The sequence below is a fragment of the Gorilla gorilla genome, chromosome 9 (genome assembly GCF_029281585.2).
Source record: "Gorilla gorilla gorilla isolate KB3781 chromosome 9, NHGRI_mGorGor1-v2.1_pri, whole genome shotgun sequence".
NCBI lineage: Eukaryota > Metazoa > Chordata > Mammalia > Primates > Hominidae > Gorilla > Gorilla gorilla.
The window spans coordinates 111,196,807-111,215,423 of record NC_073233.2 but is presented as its reverse complement, the minus strand read 5'-3'; the positions used below and the strand labels follow the sequence as shown (position 1 = coordinate 111,215,423).

General features: G+C 32.9%; 1 protein-coding gene across 2 annotated transcripts in view; it reads right to left on the bottom strand.

Annotated features, from left to right (window-relative positions):
• The window catches only part of DYNC2H1 (dynein cytoplasmic 2 heavy chain 1), a 371,095-nt gene that overhangs the window by 159,109 nt on the left and 193,369 nt on the right, over positions 1 to 18,617 (bottom strand). For both annotated transcript variants that reach the window (XM_031016281.3, XM_031016282.3), the window contains 5 exons: positions 16,781 to 16,941; positions 15,314 to 15,439; positions 12,205 to 12,315; positions 8,013 to 8,168; positions 3,507 to 3,582 (listed from right to left, as the gene is read on the bottom strand). In XM_031016281.3, coding sequence (XP_030872141.3) covers positions 3,507 to 3,582; positions 8,013 to 8,168; positions 12,205 to 12,315; positions 15,314 to 15,439; positions 16,781 to 16,941 — 630 coding nt within the window. The remainder of the gene's footprint in view (positions 1 to 3,506; positions 3,583 to 8,012; positions 8,169 to 12,204; positions 12,316 to 15,313; positions 15,440 to 16,780; positions 16,942 to 18,617) is intronic.

Genomic DNA, 18,617 nt, shown 5'->3' with positions numbered 1-18,617 from the left:
AAGAATTAAATCTCAGATCTACAGTAAATACAGGAGACACATAACTACATTTAAACTAGCTAATAAACTTTATTGTTAGCATTACTAGCATAGTTCCATTTCATTACTATAAAATTTAGAGATATGACAAAAATTGATTATCTACATGCCTTGGAACATAACGGATTTAGGTTGCCTCCTGCAGGATAAGGGGACCTATATAGTGGAAGAATAAAGTTGTTATCTGCCTACATCTTATTGTCAACAGTGACTAAACAAAGGACTTCACCAGGACTCAAATTTCTAGTTGTCCTGATACTCACTAAATGATACCTTTATCATTTAGACAGTCACTGATAAGTTAGCCAGTCATTGATAAGTCATTAAGGAATACAGACATATTAGTGTATCTTTCAACTTATAAAACAGAAACAGCAGCCATTATGTGAAATATTTTATCGAATTTTTATAAGAAAATCTTATTTTTTTCTACCTATTTTTCTCAAAACAAATTTTATGTTGTTCAGGATAAAATAAAATGAATAGAACTTAAATTACAACAATAGCAATAATAACAGCCAACAATTACTGATAGCTTAACTCCATATATTAAATGTACTAAATGTTAAATGCTTCATGTGGCTTTTGTAATTTAAACTTCTGGATATTCGAATAAACTGAGATAGTGTCTACTATTATTCCTAATTTAAAGATCAGGAAACTCAGGCTTAAAGATTAGGAAACTTGCTCTAGGTTGCATGGCTATTACTCTCAATACCAATTGTTCCCAAGAGTCAGACCTTTTTCTCTTTTTTGGCATTTAACTCTATACATGTGGAAGTTCCTTCATGTCAGAAAATTCTGTAATCAAGATTTAACAGATTTTTACTCAGATTCAATATCATTTTAGAGCATCTGCCTTTTATTCAAAACATAATGGTGTAAGATATCTATTTATATATCTATGTCTTACAATGCTATTAATTAATTCTATCACAAACGTGAAACACAATGATACATCATTCAAATTCTGTTTTGCTTTTCTCTTTTGTGAAAAGGCAGTAACACTAATAGCCTCATAGTGGCATTATAAAAGTCAAATAAATATTCAAAAGCATTTTGGAAAATTACCAAGTTTTTAGGCAAGCTGAAAAAAGTATTAGTTTATATCCTCCAAAAAAAAATCTGTGTCAAATATTAAAAACAACAGTTCATGTGGTGCAGGAAAGTAGTTACCCATGTATGAGGTGGGGAATGCGGGGTCATACGTAGAAAGGAGTAGGAGGAAGCCACTTCTAAAATACTGATAATGCTGTTCTTATTTTTTATTTTGGGCAAGTTACATAGGTTCAATTTATGGAAAATTTATTGAATTGTACATTTATGTGTACTTTTCTGATGTAGAATTTTAAAAAAATCTTTTAAACAAACAGAAAATTCTCTTGGAATACTATTTGGCATTAACTAGTAATGGTGAACAAATGCATAACCTGTGGCCTAGCAATTCTACTCCTACATATATACTCAACAGAAATATATCTATATATTTACCTAAAGGTATAGCGGCATTACCCATAATCATCCCAAACTCAAAACTACCAGCATGTCCATCAACAGAAATACATATAATTACACAAAGGTATACTGTATAGCATTGAGAATAAATGGACTACAACTAAACGCAAACACATAGCTGAATCTATCAAATATAATGTTAACTACAGGAACCCAAACACTAGAGCATATATGCTGTATGTTTCCAGTTTTACAAAAACAGGCAAAAGTAATCTATATAGTTAGGTGTCTGGTGTCTACCTCAGGAACAGGGGAAGATAAAGTTAGGGGATGGTAGAGGCTGAAAGGCAACATTACATGAGTAGATTCAGTGGTACTTATAACGTTCTGTTTCTTGATTAAGGTGCTGGCTACGTGGGGGAATTCAGTTTGTGGAAATTTCAGTGAGCCATAATCTTGTAAGTACTTTTTGTCCATATACTTCATTAAATAGGTTTTTTTAAACTTTAAAAATATATAAATTAAAATGGGACTTGGCCACATCCTAGCTGTCCATCCTTATCCTTTTGCCAAAGACAAGTTATAGAAAAAATTTCTGATGCTATTAACTGAAATAATAATTGAGTAACTATGATGGGCTAGGCACTGTTATAAACCTCAAGGATATACACAGTTAACGAGACAAAGATCTTACTTTAAAATAGATAATGCTCTAGTGGGAAGAGAAACAAAATAAGAAAATAAATGAATAAACAAGAAGATATCGAGGTAGTACTAATTATTAAGACAATATGACAAGACAAAGGGATAGAGAATGATTAGATTACTTCAGATTCAGCAGTAAGAAATCAATCTCCAGAAGCAATTCTCTTCTCAAGAGGATACATCTAAGCTGATAACTGAACAATTGGAAGAAGGCGGCCATATGAAAGTTTGGGAGGAAAGCATTTCAGGCCGAAGGAAGAACACCTATTAAAACCTTCAAGTAAGAACAAGTCTGGCTTGTTTGAGGAACACAAAGATGCCAAATATGGATATAGGTTTTAAACAGGAAAATTATATGCTTTGGTTTGCATTTCTAAAAACTAAAGTTGTTTATGGTATGAAGAATGTTTGCAAGGGTGCTAAAGTGGAAGAAGACCAGGTAAGAAATTACAGCTTGGACTGCCAACACACTGGAAAATAAGCGAATAGAATCATGATGTGATTTGCAAAGGACAGAAATTGCCAAAGCACTGGATGTCTGAGGATGAGAGAAAAAAAAGAATCCAGGGTGACTCACAGGCTTTAGCCTTGAACAACTATTAATACAGGAATGGTGGGCCATCTACTGAAACGGAGGCAGAATCAGGAAAAAGTATTTGGCAGGGTTGCAGGGTTGGCAGTGGGGAGGAGACAGGAATTGAGAGATTTGTTTGTGATATTTTTAAGTTTGAGATTACTATCAACATACTCTATTCTCTAATCCATCATTGGTCTAAACTCTAGTGTCCCCCTCCCTTCGCCCTGCACAATAAACTTTAGAGATTAGACTGTTCCTGTTTTCAAGGAGGCTGATAGCTAGATGGCCTTAGGGGATCAGATTACATGGCTTTATTTGCTGCTATGTTTCAATCTATTATTTGTACCTTGTTTCCTGAATCCTACTTAGTAATTCAATTATGACTCCACAGATCCTTGGTACTAATCTTAGTCTGCTATACTCCTGAATTTTAACAGTTCCCTTGAAAGACATCTGAAAAATTCAGTTAGTGCCTGAAACTTTTGAAAGCCACAAAGTGAAAACAAGGTCTTTCTAGCCTTCTGCTTCCAGAAAGAATAATCCATGTAAAAACAGATCTATATAAGAACTCTGAGATAACACAGGTATAGAAGTCAAATAAAAAATAAAATAAAAAGCAAAAGCAAATTTTGTGATACGAAGTTAACCCACTTCTGAAGAAAACATAGTTAATAAGACCTCAGATAAAATATTTTATTAATATGAGATTAAAATTTTTGTTAGAACTTACCATCAAAAAGTCTGTCAATAATGTTGTACCCAGCCCGAAGATCTGATAAAGAAAATTCATAAAACTTTGTCCAACCCTGTCAAAAAACAATTTTTTTAAGTAAACAACTAAGCAGTAGTCAGATATTTAAGTATGTATCACTATCTTTAAATGAAATGATCAATATAGACTTAAAAATATGTAACTCCTGAGAATTTTTAATAAAACCAACACATAATAAATCTAAAATAACAGTAAACTTAAAAAAAAAATTACTGGCCATAGCATGAAAAGTACTTTATAATACCATACTAATTTTAGTTATTTATATGGCAACATAGTCCTAGAGAACAAACTGGTATACTAAATTTTTTATTCTAATTGCTATATATACATTGGGATATTTCCTAAAATTTTATCCTCCAGAATTGTGGATTTTCTCCACAAACATACAAAAAAAAATACTGCACAAAAAAAGGCCCAAAAGCTTATAGCGGTATATTCATTCATATTGAACCCACAAAGCATGCATATCAGAACTAAATAAAATTATATACCTATAACTAATAGCTACAATGTTTGTATAAAATGAATATTCATAGAGCTTTATACTGTGTAGACAATAAATTGAAACATAAAATAATTTCTGTATGGCTTCTATTGACTAGTTCTAAGTAATAAAATAAGTTCAAATTAAAATATATTTAGACTTGGATATTATTTAGGAATACTGATACAAATTTCATTCATTCATTCAACACTCAAAAAATATTTTAAAAATATGTATTGTATGTCAGGCTCTGGGAATATAAGAATGAACAAAAAAATTATCCCTGCCCTCATGTAGCTTTCAGTAAAATGTGGGAAAGAGTGGGCTGGAGACAATCACTCAAATACATATGCAACTGTAAAATGATAATAACTTTGACGGAGAGAAACATTTAGTACGTTTCACACATATGAAAGAGATCTGACCTAATCTAGAGGAGAGGGAAAGTCACCCTAATGGAGAGAGGGGTGACATACAAAGATAAAAATAGACAGATTTAAGAACTTGTTAGGAAAATAAAACTAACAGAATTGTTGTATTGGATTGTAATGGAGTATGAAGACATGAAAAAGAGGGCTGTTAAGAATGACTTCTAAGCTTATTGCTCATTCAAACTGATGATGGATGATGTCATTCTTAATAACTGAAACACTGAAAGACTACAAGGTTTGGGAAGGAATATCATGAGATCACCAAACAAAAGCTTAACAAAGCATTTAAACAAACACATTAAACAAAAACATAAGTTTTGGACTGCTATATACCAGGCCATGTTTTGGTCAATTAAAACATAGCAATGAACAAGAGACAAATATCTGTGCACTTGGGAAGCTTAAATTCTAGTGCTTGATCCAGAATACGTGAATTTTCAGACATGTTTGAGACATCCAACTGGATATGTCAACTGTTAGATATGCAAACATACAGCTTAGAAAGTTGATCTGAGCTGTATGTGTAAATTTGGGGTCAATAGCATTTGGATACTTAAAAAAAAAAGAATATTATGGATATTATGAAAACAAAAGATTTAAATTTTGCTGTTAGCAGATTTAAGAATTAAAGATCTCTAAAGGATATGTACCCATCAACAATTAACAAAATTCCTCTTTTATCTAAACTTTCTAACAATTCAAAAGTCTTAATAAAATTTCTTATATCATTCTGTTAGACAGTATGTGAAAAAGTTTATTTTTAAAAAATGTTTAATACCTTGAAGATCAGTATTTTTAAAACCCCCAAATTATAAAACTGTTGCTGTCAATATTGCTTAATATATATACCTATGACATGGTCTCTAATAAAAATTGTCTCTAACAATGAAGTGACATTCTCCAACTTTTTTTTGTGGGAAAGTGAATTGCTGTATCCCCTATGGATAACAATTTGGTAATATTTACAAATTTCTAAAAATACATATATTCTTTGACCCAAATATTCCACATTTAAAAATTGACAGCTATAAATAGGTGTTAAATGAAGCATGCATAGGGATCTCCATTGCAACATTTTTTTATATTTGCAAAAGTTGAAAAGAATATATATGCCCATCCAACAATCCAAAACTGCTAAAAAATTATAGCAATATTATGTAATACAAATAATATGTTTAAATTAGGCATTAAATAGACACTGATACTTAACAACGTCAAATATATTGTTTTAAAAAGCAAGGTACAGAGCTGTGCTTGTAATATGCTACCTACTGTTTGAGTTATAAAGAACATAAATGCATATATAAATAAAATATGTTTGTATATTTATACATTCTCCCTGAAGCACAAACAAGAAATGGTTAATAGTGGACCCTCTCAGAATAGAAAGTGGGTGGCAGGGAAGTAAGTAGGGAGGAACCTAACTTTTCATTACAAACTATTTTATATCTTTTTTATTTATACCATGTGCCTACATAACTTAATAAACAATAAAATCTAAATTTTTAATGTAACTTTTCTCAATAAATGTAAATCATTATCAGTATTGTTCATCTATCATTCAGGATTAATTGATATATTAGGCTAAGGACAGAGGTCAGAGAAGTCAGGAAAAAAAAGATTTACAGGAAGATGTGCCTACCCATTTTGGAACTCTACTTTTAGGTGTGATTCTTTGAGCAAGTTAACTATGATCAATGAGTCCTCCCCATAAGTGTGGTATACATATTATAAGAAACAACACAATGCTATTATTGTTTACTATTTCATCTGTTTGACAAATGTTTATCGACAGGCTACAAATCAGACACTGTGTTAAGCATTAAACATACACTATTTCATTTGATGCCCACAATAAAGGTAAATATGATTGTTACTCTCGTTCTACAATTGAGGAAACTGACGCTTTTGGGGTTAAAACAGTTTACCCAAGGTATCACTGCAAGGAAACTCTCGAGTCAGGACTCAAATGCAAGTCTGTCTAGCTCCAGAACCTATGCTCTTGTTTTGACAGGGCACTGAAACAGAGAGGTTAAAAGGGGAGCAGCATGAGGGGGGAAGTTTGAGGAGAGATTTTCCTCAACAGAAGTGGACCAAGTTGAAAAAAGAGGATGGGAAAAATTTAAAGATGGAAGAGTGATGCAATTTTCAGCTGAGAGAAGCATTTGGCAAGAAGAATTGACCATTAGTACCAGATATGACTGCCATGGCAATGGAAAAAATGCAGTTTATTGATTGTGATGACGATAACAGATAGAGAGCCTTTGGTGAGAAAGAGTAGATAGATTCAAGACCTTAAAAAAGCCCAGCATGACTGAAGTATAGAATGCAAGTGACACAAAGGGCCTGAGAGGAGGCTGAAGAGATAGGTGGGTCTTTTCTTCTGGACTATGGTAAGGCATATCTTTTCCCTAAGTACAATAAAAAGCCACTTGATAAATTTTAAGCAAAGTAATAACCAAACTCATATATTAGAAAGATAATTCTGGTTGCTAAATGCAAAAAGTAGGAAGAACAGTTGGAAGACAAATTCAGAAAGTAGTACAGGTGAGAGGTGGTGAGGCTTAAAATGGTGAAGTACACATATTTAAATTATATTTTGGAAGTAGAATTAACAAGACTTGATGATGGATTGGATAGGGAAGCTAAGAAACACAACATATCAAGAACAGCTCCTGAGTTTATAGACTGAAGAAGTAGACAGATACCAATGGCTTTTATTGGGAAGAACTGACTGGTATGGGGAATACAAGTTTTGAAGTTTGAGATGTCTAGGCAATATAAACTATAAAAATGATACCTAACACTCATTGAGGGCTTATAATGGGTCACAAATTGTTCTTAATACTTTAATACAATGAGATGTGAAGTCGTTAGCTATATACAGTCTAGAAGATTAGCAGAAAAGATCAAATTAAGGATATAAATTTAAGTCATGAGCCAATTATTATGTAAATACGTAAATATGTAAACCTAGCTATTTATACTACATTACAATTTTTTTTTTTTTTTTTTTTTTTTGAGGCAGAGTCTCTCTCTGTCGCCCAGGCTGGAACGCCCAGGCTGGAATGCAATGGCGTGATCTCGGCTCACTGCAACCTCTGCCTCCTGGGTTCAAGCAATTCTCCTACCTCAGCCTCCCAAGTAGCTGGAACTACAGGCGTGTGCCACCACTTTTTTTTTTTTTTTTTTTTTTTTTGAGATGGAGTTTTGCTCTTGTTGCCCAGGCTGGAGTGCAATGGCACAATCTCGGCTCACCACAACCTCCGCCTCCCGGGTTCAAGCGATTCTCCTGCCTCAGCCTCCAGAGTAGCTGGGCTTATAGGCATGCGCCACCATGCCCAGCTAATTTTGTATTTTTAGTAGAGATGGGGTTTCCCCATGTTGGTCAGGCTGGTCTCAAACTCCGGACCTCAGGTGATCTGCCCACCTTGGCCTCCCACAGTACTGGGATTACAGGCATTAGTCACCATGCCTGGCCACAAAAATATTTTAACATACAAAAATATAAAGCTTAGAATGTATTCAAGACATGTTCTTACTTACCTGAGGAATATAGTTTCTTCTTTCTTGACATGCAGCATGAAACCATGCAAGACTGAAGAGAGCATGAGCTCGATGTATATTATCTTTTTTGCTAATTTGCTCAGGAGTCCAAGACTCATAAGTACGCATTAAATTCTTCTTTAAACCTGGAGGTGACTAGAAAAAAAATCAACAGACATCCTATTGCTAAAATCCTACAAGTAAAATATATTAGATTTTAACATATTTAAGAACATAATTTAAAGAAAATTTTTCACTGCTTACCAGGTTTGAGTTAAATTATTATGTTACTTCAAAATGTACATAAAACTAGTTTTAAATTGCTTATATTTAACAGTTCATCTCAAATATAAATACAGAATAATTATTCAAATTTAAAAATCTATACAATAATATTCAAAATAACCAAATAAGTTTTATAGGATGATTGAGAGGTTTGTTTTTTTCCCACTGACACTAAATCACTACTTATAATACTAATGTGATATTGATTGTTATGGGACAGGTATTTGAGTTTAATACACCAGCTTTCCCTTACTAGTTGCTGTTTGAATTTCCATGAGGAATTCAACATACCATTTACATAGAATGTCAACTAATGTTCCTTGTGCATTAGTCCAGATTTAAAGTATTACCTAACATTGCTAGGTTCATAGACACAAAAATCCAGGAAGTGAAATTATATATCAGACTAGTATAAAATCTTTAAAAATGTTCATCCATACGTATCATATCTGTCATTATTTTTTAAATTATCAAAATGATAACTTTTCAAGTTCATGGAAAAATAGCAAAACAACCCCCTCGAAAAGAATTCTAATATTAAAAAATATATAATGTGGGTTTTTCTGCCCAAGTTATTCTAATTAGCTTGTTTTAAAAATAAAATATTTCTTCCAAAATGGTTTCTAACATAAAAATAATAAATTCAGGGCAATACTTTAAGAATGCTTACTACAAAAATTAGTCATCCCCCTTTGAAATCCTTTTCATTGTTACTTCTTAAGTAAAACGACTTTCTTCTTTAAAAAGTGGCTGGGTATGGTGGCTCACGCTTGTAATCCCAGCACTTAGGGAAGCTGAGGCGGGTGGATCACTTGAGGTCAGGAGTTCGAGACCAGCCTGGCCAACATGGTGAACCCCGCCTCTACTAAAAATACAAAAAACAAATAAAAAATTAGCCAAGTGTGGTGGTGCAAACTTGTAATCGCAGCTGCTCAGCAGGATGAGGCAGGATAATTGCCTGAACCCAGGAGGCAGAGGTTGCAGTGAGCCAAGATTACAAAGATTACACCACTGTTCTCCAGCCTGGGCACAGAGCAAGACTCAGTCTCAAAAAAAAAAAAAAAAAAAAAGAAAGAAAATACACTACTGAAGTATTAAGTATCTATCAAATTTACACTTTTTAAATGAAAGCTTTTATGTTTATGAAACATTTACAAAAACTACCATAGATAAGGCCAAATTTCTGCACACTACTCAATAAAACGTGACATTAATAGGAAACCAAACAACCACTTAGAGTTTTTAAAAAGGCACTACACTAAAGATCATACAAATTAATAAATCCTATACAGTTACATAGAAAATCACATGTAAGTAGACTGAAAAATAAATGAAACAAGAACACTAATATGCCAAAATTATGAAATAAAGCCAAAGACATATTAAGCTGCAAATTCAGACTTAGAACAATTTCAGTATGAATACAAGCAAATACAAAACAACCATTCAACTCAAGAAATCAGGAAGAATAAAAGGAGAAAAAATCTAAAGACAGCATTAGAAAGAAAAACAGAAAAAAGAAGAAAATTCGGTGAAATGAAAAGAATAAGAAGAAGCAAATTCATAAGTATAGCAACAGTTACTTGGAAAAACAATTTTTTAAACAACTTTGACAACTAATCGAAAAAGGAAAAAAATAATGAAGTGAATTTAACAATTTTAAAAAATAATATATGCCCATATTATATATATGCACATACATATAATCATTTTGAACATCTCAATGAACTACACAGATAGTCTAAGCTAAGATAGTTAAAATTTCCTATAGTGATTCAAGAAATAAAAAAATTCACTAATAATTGAAATCAAATTGAAAATTCCCATAAAAATATAATCAAATTACCTCCTAACAAGATCCCAGAAAAGGTTACACATTAAAACATTCAAGGAACAGTTTACCTGGTATAATAATACCCCCTTATCGAAATATTTACTGAATTCCTCTTACTTGGCCTTGAATTACATGCTAAGTTCAAAAATGCAAGCAAAAAAAAAAATACCCCCTGCCCTCATGGCTCATGCAATCCAGTCCTAGAATATAGATTAGTAGAATTGTATAGTGGGATTGTAGCTGGAGAAGATTCTGGGAAAGTTCTTTCTTACTAGACCTTATAATCCTTCAATTAAAATATTTCTAATATTAAATCATCTTTGCATTTCTGGATTAATGCTTACCCTTTTTTTTTCCTTAAATGAAACTAACACCTTCAGATGAAAAAGAGCAGTACTGATCTAAAATAACAGGTAGGACCAGGCACGGTGGCTCATGCCTGTAATCCCAGCATTTTGGGAAGCCAAGACAAGAGAACTGCTTGAGCCTAAGGAGTTCAGGACCAGCCTCGGCAACATAGTTAGGCCTCGTCTCTCAAAAAAAGAAAAAAAAAAAGAAAAGAAATAAAAAAATTAGCTGGGTGTGGTGAAGCACCTGTAGTTCCACCTACTCAGAAAGCTGAGGTGGGAGGATTGCTTGAGCCCAGCAGGTCGAGACTGCAGTGAGCTGTGATAGCATCACTGCACTCCAGCCTGGGTAACAGAGCGAGACCCTATCTCAAAAAAAAAAAAAAAAAAAAAAAAAAAATAGCATGCAGTTACAAACACTAATAAAATGAAAGTTTTAATAGTTTGCTATTTCATTTATGACTTTGACAAATCACAAAATATCATTACAAACACAATTTTAGCTATATAAGGTTTGGGTTGGATCTACCTAGCATTACATATTAGAGAGATACAAGGATGGATGGACATAAGGATAGAAGGAAGGCAGGGAGGTTGGGAACAATCAACAGAGTGAAAGGCAATCTACAGAATGGGAGAGAATATTTGCAAACCATACATCTGATAAGATACTAAGCAATTAGTATCCAGAATATATAATGAACTATTAATACAACTCAACAGCAAAAAATTAAATAATTTTAAAAATGGGCAAAGAATTTGAAAAGACATTTCTCCGAATAAGATATATAAATGTCCAAACATATGAAAGATGCTCAACATTACTCATTACCAGGGAAATGCAAATCAAAACCACAAACAGACATCACCTCACACGCACTCAGACGACCACTATTAAACACACACACTCAGAGAAAAGTGTTGGTGAGGATGTGGACAAATTGTTCAGTGCTAGTGGGAATGTAAAACGATGCAGCCACTATGAAAAACAGTATGAAGTTCCATCAAAAACTTAAAAATAGAATCACCATATGATGCAGCAATCCCACTTCTGGCTACATATCCAAAATAATTGAAAGCAGAATCTTGAAGAGATATGTGCTCACCAGTGTTCACTGTATTATTCACAACAGCCAAGAAGTCAAAGACCTAAATGTCCACTGATGGATTAATGGATAAAGAAAATGTGGTATATACATACAATGAAATATTATTCTATCTTAAGAAAGGAAATCCTGCCATATGCTAAAACATGGATGAACCTTGAGGACATTATGTTAAGTGAAATAACAAAAAGATAATCCATGATTTTACCAAATGAGGTAGCTAAAGCAGTCAAACTCTTAGAAATGGTGGTTGCCAGAGGATAGGGCAAAATGAAGAGTTGCTCTTCAATGGTCATAGAGTTTCAATTTTGCAAGATAAAAAAAGTTCCACAGATCTACTGCACAACAAGGTGCATATTGCACTATACACTTAAAAATGGTTATGATAGTAAATGTCATGTGTTTCTTACCACAATAAAAACAAAAAACATAAGAATGAAATAAAATTTGAAAAGATTTAAATGTATTTTATATCATCTTATGCTATTATCTATGTATACCTCATCTAAATGTAAAAAGAAGTTGTGTGTTCTGTATAATGGTTGTTTACAAAGTTTTAGAAGTCATGTATAGATTACTGCTTTCATACAACTGGTGATCCAAGTTTTAAATCTTCTTACCTCATATGTTATCTTCAGACTTGACTGTAGTAAAATAGGAGTAAAGTTGGGATGAACTTCTGCAGTGAGCCAAAGACGAAAGGTATCTTTAGGTTGAAGAGTATTCAATTCCTTGTTTACAAAACCAATGATAAAAATTTACTTAAATACATACGAAAATTTCTCTTTTACATTACATTATTAGTAACTATTTTTAATTAAAACTTTTGTGGCATTCTGATATATTTCTTAATGCTCTGGTTATATTTCCTTTAAATTTTTATCTTTTCTATTACTAGCTCAGTGTAATGAATAAGAATCTCTATCTAAAGTCATGTTGACTGGGTTGAAATTCATACTTTGCCACTAATCTGCTACGTGACCTTGGTCTCTTTGACTTATTCCATCTCTAAACAAGGATAATAATAGTATCTATCACAGAGAATTGTGTAAGACACTAAAACAGTGCCTAATACATACTAAGTTCAAAGTAAGTGTTAGCTATAATTGCTATGCCTAAACTACCAGCCTTCTTAAGGTCTTTAGATTCTCACTGCTTTAATTCATGCTTCTACAGAGTTATATAATGATATGAATTCCCTTATTCACAATTTTTAGTAGCACCTTATGGCCTATAATACAAATTCAAAACTTCACCATACAAATTCATCTGCCCATGCTTCTCATACTGTGGGCTTTAGTCATTTATCCAGACTCTTATGACTATCTTTACTCATCATATTTCCTCTGCCTATTATTCTCTTTGTACTCTGACAAATTATTACTTATCTGTCAAAATATAATTTAAATATTATGTCTTAGTGGAATATCTTCTCCAACTCTTCACTACCACAATCCCAACCAGATTTAATGACCCATGTCATTTTGTAAATTTTTCCCATAGTATTCCTCATCCCACAATATAGTTATTAATGTGATCTGTCTCTTCTAAATTAAGTTCCCAGAGAGCAGGTACAAATTCTGTGGGTAACCAGAACCTGGCACAATTTCTGGCTTTTTCTTGTACTCAGCAAGTATTTGTAAATTTAATAAATGAATAAATAAATGACAGAAGAAGTTTTGATACCTCTAAAAGAGAATGAAGTCTAAAAATTATTTTAATATAATTGATGTTTAACACTAACATTCATTTAATATCACGTGAAATGTAGAGTTAAGATGACAAAAAAATGACAAAAGAATGGCCCTAAAAACATTGTGCTTGCTTAAAATTATAAAGGATAAAATGTATTTACACCTCATAACTTTAAAATGTAAAGTTTATATAAAACTTTGCTTTGGGTTAGCAAATCTAAAAAAATTTAAAAGGTAAAAGAAACAATACATTGTGATATAGTTGGATTTATAGCTGGATATAGTTGGATTTACAATAAATTTATAAATTTATATCCAATCAATCCATCCAAACTAATAGAAAAGCAAATAATAATCAGTTATTTAAAAAATTATATAATATTATGTACTATTTCTATGAGTTCTAATTAAGATGTGCTTTCAAGATAATAACTCTAATTACATTTTACATAGATTACTAGCTATCAATCAACTGTTTGACACAGAAAGCAGTACAAGTATTTGCCAGTCTTTTTTACATATCTTAAAACATACATGATTTATCAGGCTAGGCGCGATGGCTCACGCCTGTAATCCCAGCACTTTGGGAAGCTGAGGCAGGCGGATCACTTGAGGCCAGGAGTTCGAAACCAGCCTGGCCAACATGGCAAAACCCTGTCTCTAATAAAAATACAAAAATCAGCCAGGCATGGTGATGCATGCCTGTAATAGCAGCTACTTGGGAGGCTGAGGCACGAGAATCATTTGAACTTGGGAGGTGGAGGTTGCAGTGAGCCAAAACTGTGCCACTGCACTCCAGCCTGGGTAATAGAGCAAGATTCTGTCTCAAAAAAAACCCAAAACAAAACATATATGATTTATCAGACATAAATTTTATATTTTTACACATTAGTAATTTTTACAGAAAGCCATAATAGAATTACATGAATATTCATAGTCCAAAATCTGTATCTGCTCTTGATTACAAGTAATGAATCATGAATCACCATGGTCCATCAACTCATTCACTCACTCATTAACTTACTCATCAAAAATTTACTGACTATTTGTGGAAGTGTGTAGTTGCCAATTAATTAGGACTGCAGAGATTTTTAATACCTCACACCTAGGGCAGGACCTCCTTCAATTTACTCTATTCTGTTTGCTTCTATTCTATATACCACTGCCAGAAAAAATAAATTAATTAATTACTAACTTCTCTGTTAAGGACCTCCTTTGGCTCTCTAAGTCCCAGGACAAAAATTCCGAAATGTTCTGCATGGTTCTCAGGGTATTCCATAATCTAGCTCTTTCCTAGTCATCTAACTCAATTTCCCCACGCTTCCCTGCCTGGCCCGTCTAGTACTATCAAGGACATCTCTTCATTCCTTGTACTAGGGGTGGACATCCCCAACACTATCTCTACTTGTGCTGATGGAATTAAAATCATGATATCCTTTCTTTGCCTATACTTAGCAAAATCCTATTTGACTTTCAAGGAATATCTCTTCAGAATCATCTTTAACTACCCAAGACCCTACTCATCTTTCTTAAATAAGCACTAGAATAAAATCTAGGTTTGCATGTAAAGCCTATCCAGTGACTTGTCCTGTCTTAAGATTATTTTTCTCCTGAGTCCATTTGAGATAAATGAAACATTTGCTTCAGTTTATTCTCTAGCTTCCTTAGCACCTAGGAAGTTAGGCAGTTCCCTCTGACACCCCACTATGTCTCTTCTCCCAATACAGATCAACAGAATAAGAGCAAAAAAAGAAACTTATGGTATAAATATGTCTTCTAAGCTTCCCTGTCAATCTTCATTAAAAATGTCTTGGCTTCTCTTATATGCCTTTAAAAAAAGATTTTTATAGACTTCCTATTAATATCTTATTTTGCAGAATTGTACATATTTATGAAATATTTAAATTTAAAATTTCTCAAATATTACTTTTTAAATCATCATAAATAATGCATGACATTTTAATACTGATGTCCCTTGGAAATTACTAAGTTGAGTATAATAGATATTATTTGTACCACATTTATCTGAATCTACCTTTTCCAGAACTGGCAGCCAAGATACCACAAGATGTAAGTTCTTCAAACAGAGCCAGTCTCCATTGCGGGCACATTCTTTTAGCATTTGAATTGCTAAATCAGCTTGACCTTGACCCATGGCAACCTACAAAAGCAAAAAAACAAACAAAATTTAAAAAACAGATCTGCTAACATGTTGTAATACAACAGTATGAGATTCAATAACAGTAATCCCTAAACCTTCCTAACTGGCTTTAATAATACATTTGGAAGAAGAATCAAACTAATACCAGAAATTAATCTTCGTTAAATAATTAAAAGCTTATATGAATAGTTTAACCTTCCTGCCAAAATCACTAGTAACAGGTACAATCTGCAGAGCTCCCCTTCCTAAGATCCCTCACTGATAACTGAATATTGACCTAATGTATAAACTAATCTACTCTAACTATGATTGAGTAGAACTCTCTAGACTTAGTGCAAAACCTGCACACCTGAGCCTAACAGCGCTGCTATTTTGCTATCTTTCATTTATATTTTTCTTTGTAGAATTTTTACTTTTCAATTTTTGGTTGCTATGAAGTATTCAGTTGTTTAAAAAATCATTATTAATTATTTTCCCTGTGAAAAAGATGTATTCACTTCTTAAAAATTGAGAGTGAATTAATACATTTCATTTTCAAATTTACATGCAAATTGAAAAAAAGGCACCCTGAACAAACAAAAGTTCCTACCTCAGGGAAAAAAAAATGGCATTACAATGAATACAATTTACTCAAGATTTTCTGTATTTCTTTCAGGTCAGGTAAATAAAGTGTAAATAAACATTACTGTGATTTATTATAAAAGCATCCAAGTAAAATTTTAAAAATAATTCTCAAAATGGTAGCAAATGTATGAATTTCCTATAACTGCTTTAAGAAATTACAACAGATTTAGTGCCTTAAATTACCATCAGACTTCTGGCGGCCAGAAGTTTCACTGGTCTAAAGTCAAGGGTCTGAGTTTGAAAACAAAGGTACTACTATAGGGCTATGTTCTTTCTAAAGGCTCTAAAAGATAATTCTTCCCTTGTTTTTTCCAGTTTCTGAAAGCCACCTACATTTCTTTCCTTATGGCCCGTTCCTCCATCTTCAAAGCCAGTAGCACAGCACCTTCTCACTTCTCTGACCTCTACTTACATCATCATATCTCCTAGCTGCACTCTCGACTCACCTGCCTCCCTCTTATAAAAAACCTTTGTGATTTTATATTGGGTCCACCTGGCTAATCCAGGCTACTCTTCCCATCTGAAGATCCTCAATTACATCAGCAAAGTTCCTTTTGCCATGGAAAATAACATATCCACAGTTCTGAGGATTAGGACATAGATATTTTTGGGGGCATTATTTGGCTTATTACAACAAAAAATGTCCATTTGACCAATATCATCAAGTGTGGAAACAGCAATAGCAAAAACAAAAACAGCGGGACAATATGTACTTACCTGGTGATAACACTCTCCGCTTCTTTCAGCATTAGCTAGTTCTTGAAGTTCCTGAGAAGGATCAGCACCCGGAGAAATAATTATCAAGATGGGTTCAATTTCCAGTGTCTCTTTGTATAAACGTTTGAGATTTAGAGGCAGTGGGGACACCTCTTTCAGTCCTAAAATATATATTTTAAAAATTAAAAATAAAAGCAGTATGCATTATTAAAAAGTTTATTAAATCTAATCATATGATATATACTAGAGAATTCCCAGGTGAGTTGTAATCTCATAATACATTAAAGTTTTTCTACTCTAAAATAATATACTAGTAATAGCCAACATCTGTTTCATGCTTAAGGTGCCGGGCATTTTTCTAAATGTTTTCCACGTATGATATCGTCTTCTTATTACAATGCTATGAGGTAGGTACCCTGATTACCACATTTAACGTCTGTATTGTAAATTGAGACCACAATACAGGCCTGTAGCTGTACTGTAAATTGAGACCACAATGCAAGAGAAGACTGAACCCAACCATCAATCTATGTATCTCATTAGTACAATACAATTCATTAACTGATATGATAGTTGAGTGCCTACTCTGTGTCACGCATATGGGGAATCAGATTTCTCATGATCTGAGTAAATGATTTCACTGCCATGATATAGGCCAAAAAGTTATTTCTTATGCCCATGTCTTATGGGGAAAAAAAGTTGTATGGAGGGTGAAAAGAATGCTTCATTTAGGATAGAAGTACATAGCTGTCAGTTTATATTTGTTAGCCAAATGACTCTATGCAAATCATTAAAATGAACTGTGCCTCAGTTTCCTCAATTGCAAAACAAGGATAAAGCAATCCACAGGTACTCTGGAAGCAAAATAAGTATAATAATTGTAACAAATTCCATTTATTCATCACCTACTGAATACTAAGCATTACACCGGGTAGTTTATTTAAATGATATATAAACCATACAATGATCCTGAGAAACAAATATGACTATATTAATTTTATAGGTAAGAAAACTAATACTCAAATTATCTTGCCAAAGTGCACCCAGCTGCCACCATTAACTATATTTAAACAATTCATGTGTGATTTTTCTGCTCTGTAGCCCTTCACAAATTATAAAGTCCTATTCAGATAAGAGATTATAATTTTGCTATTATATTTAAATCTCTTCTGCTAAAACTTGAAAGTTTCCATTATTAATATATTTCATAAAGGCCAAACTGAAAAGGCTCATGTCAATTAATAATTTAAAATATACTTGTTTGAATTGAGCTAAAATGAGTGTTACACAGCAGTTTAAAAATAAACGAAAAATTAGGAGAATGTAACTGAATGAGTACATGGGCAAGAAGGGCTTCCATATATTCTCAAAAATAGAAGTGAATAGACAAGACTGCACCTCAGATATGGGCATCCTTAAAGAATTAAGAATAGTAAACACTTTAAAATATAAATTCTGTGTTATCATGATGGGTCAAAAGAGACAATTCTAGATAGCCAACCTGAAAAGGTATATTTCACGCCTAAAGCAGCACCCTCGTCTATTCTTCACAACAACAACTACCCACAATGCTAAGAATTTCCAAAGGCAGAAATATTCCTAATAACAGGTGAAATTTACTCCAAGAGCCACTTAAAATTGATGAATTGCTTTTAGAGGCATATTTTATAAATTTTCTTTTTAACTAAGTTTAAATTGCTAACAACTATTCAATTGTTAGCAATTTAAATTTAGCAATAAAGACTTCTTACATACTTGCAATGCAGTAAGAAATATTTCCATTGATTCAAGCATTCACTTATTTATTCATTAACTCAATAAACATCTAGGCCAATTA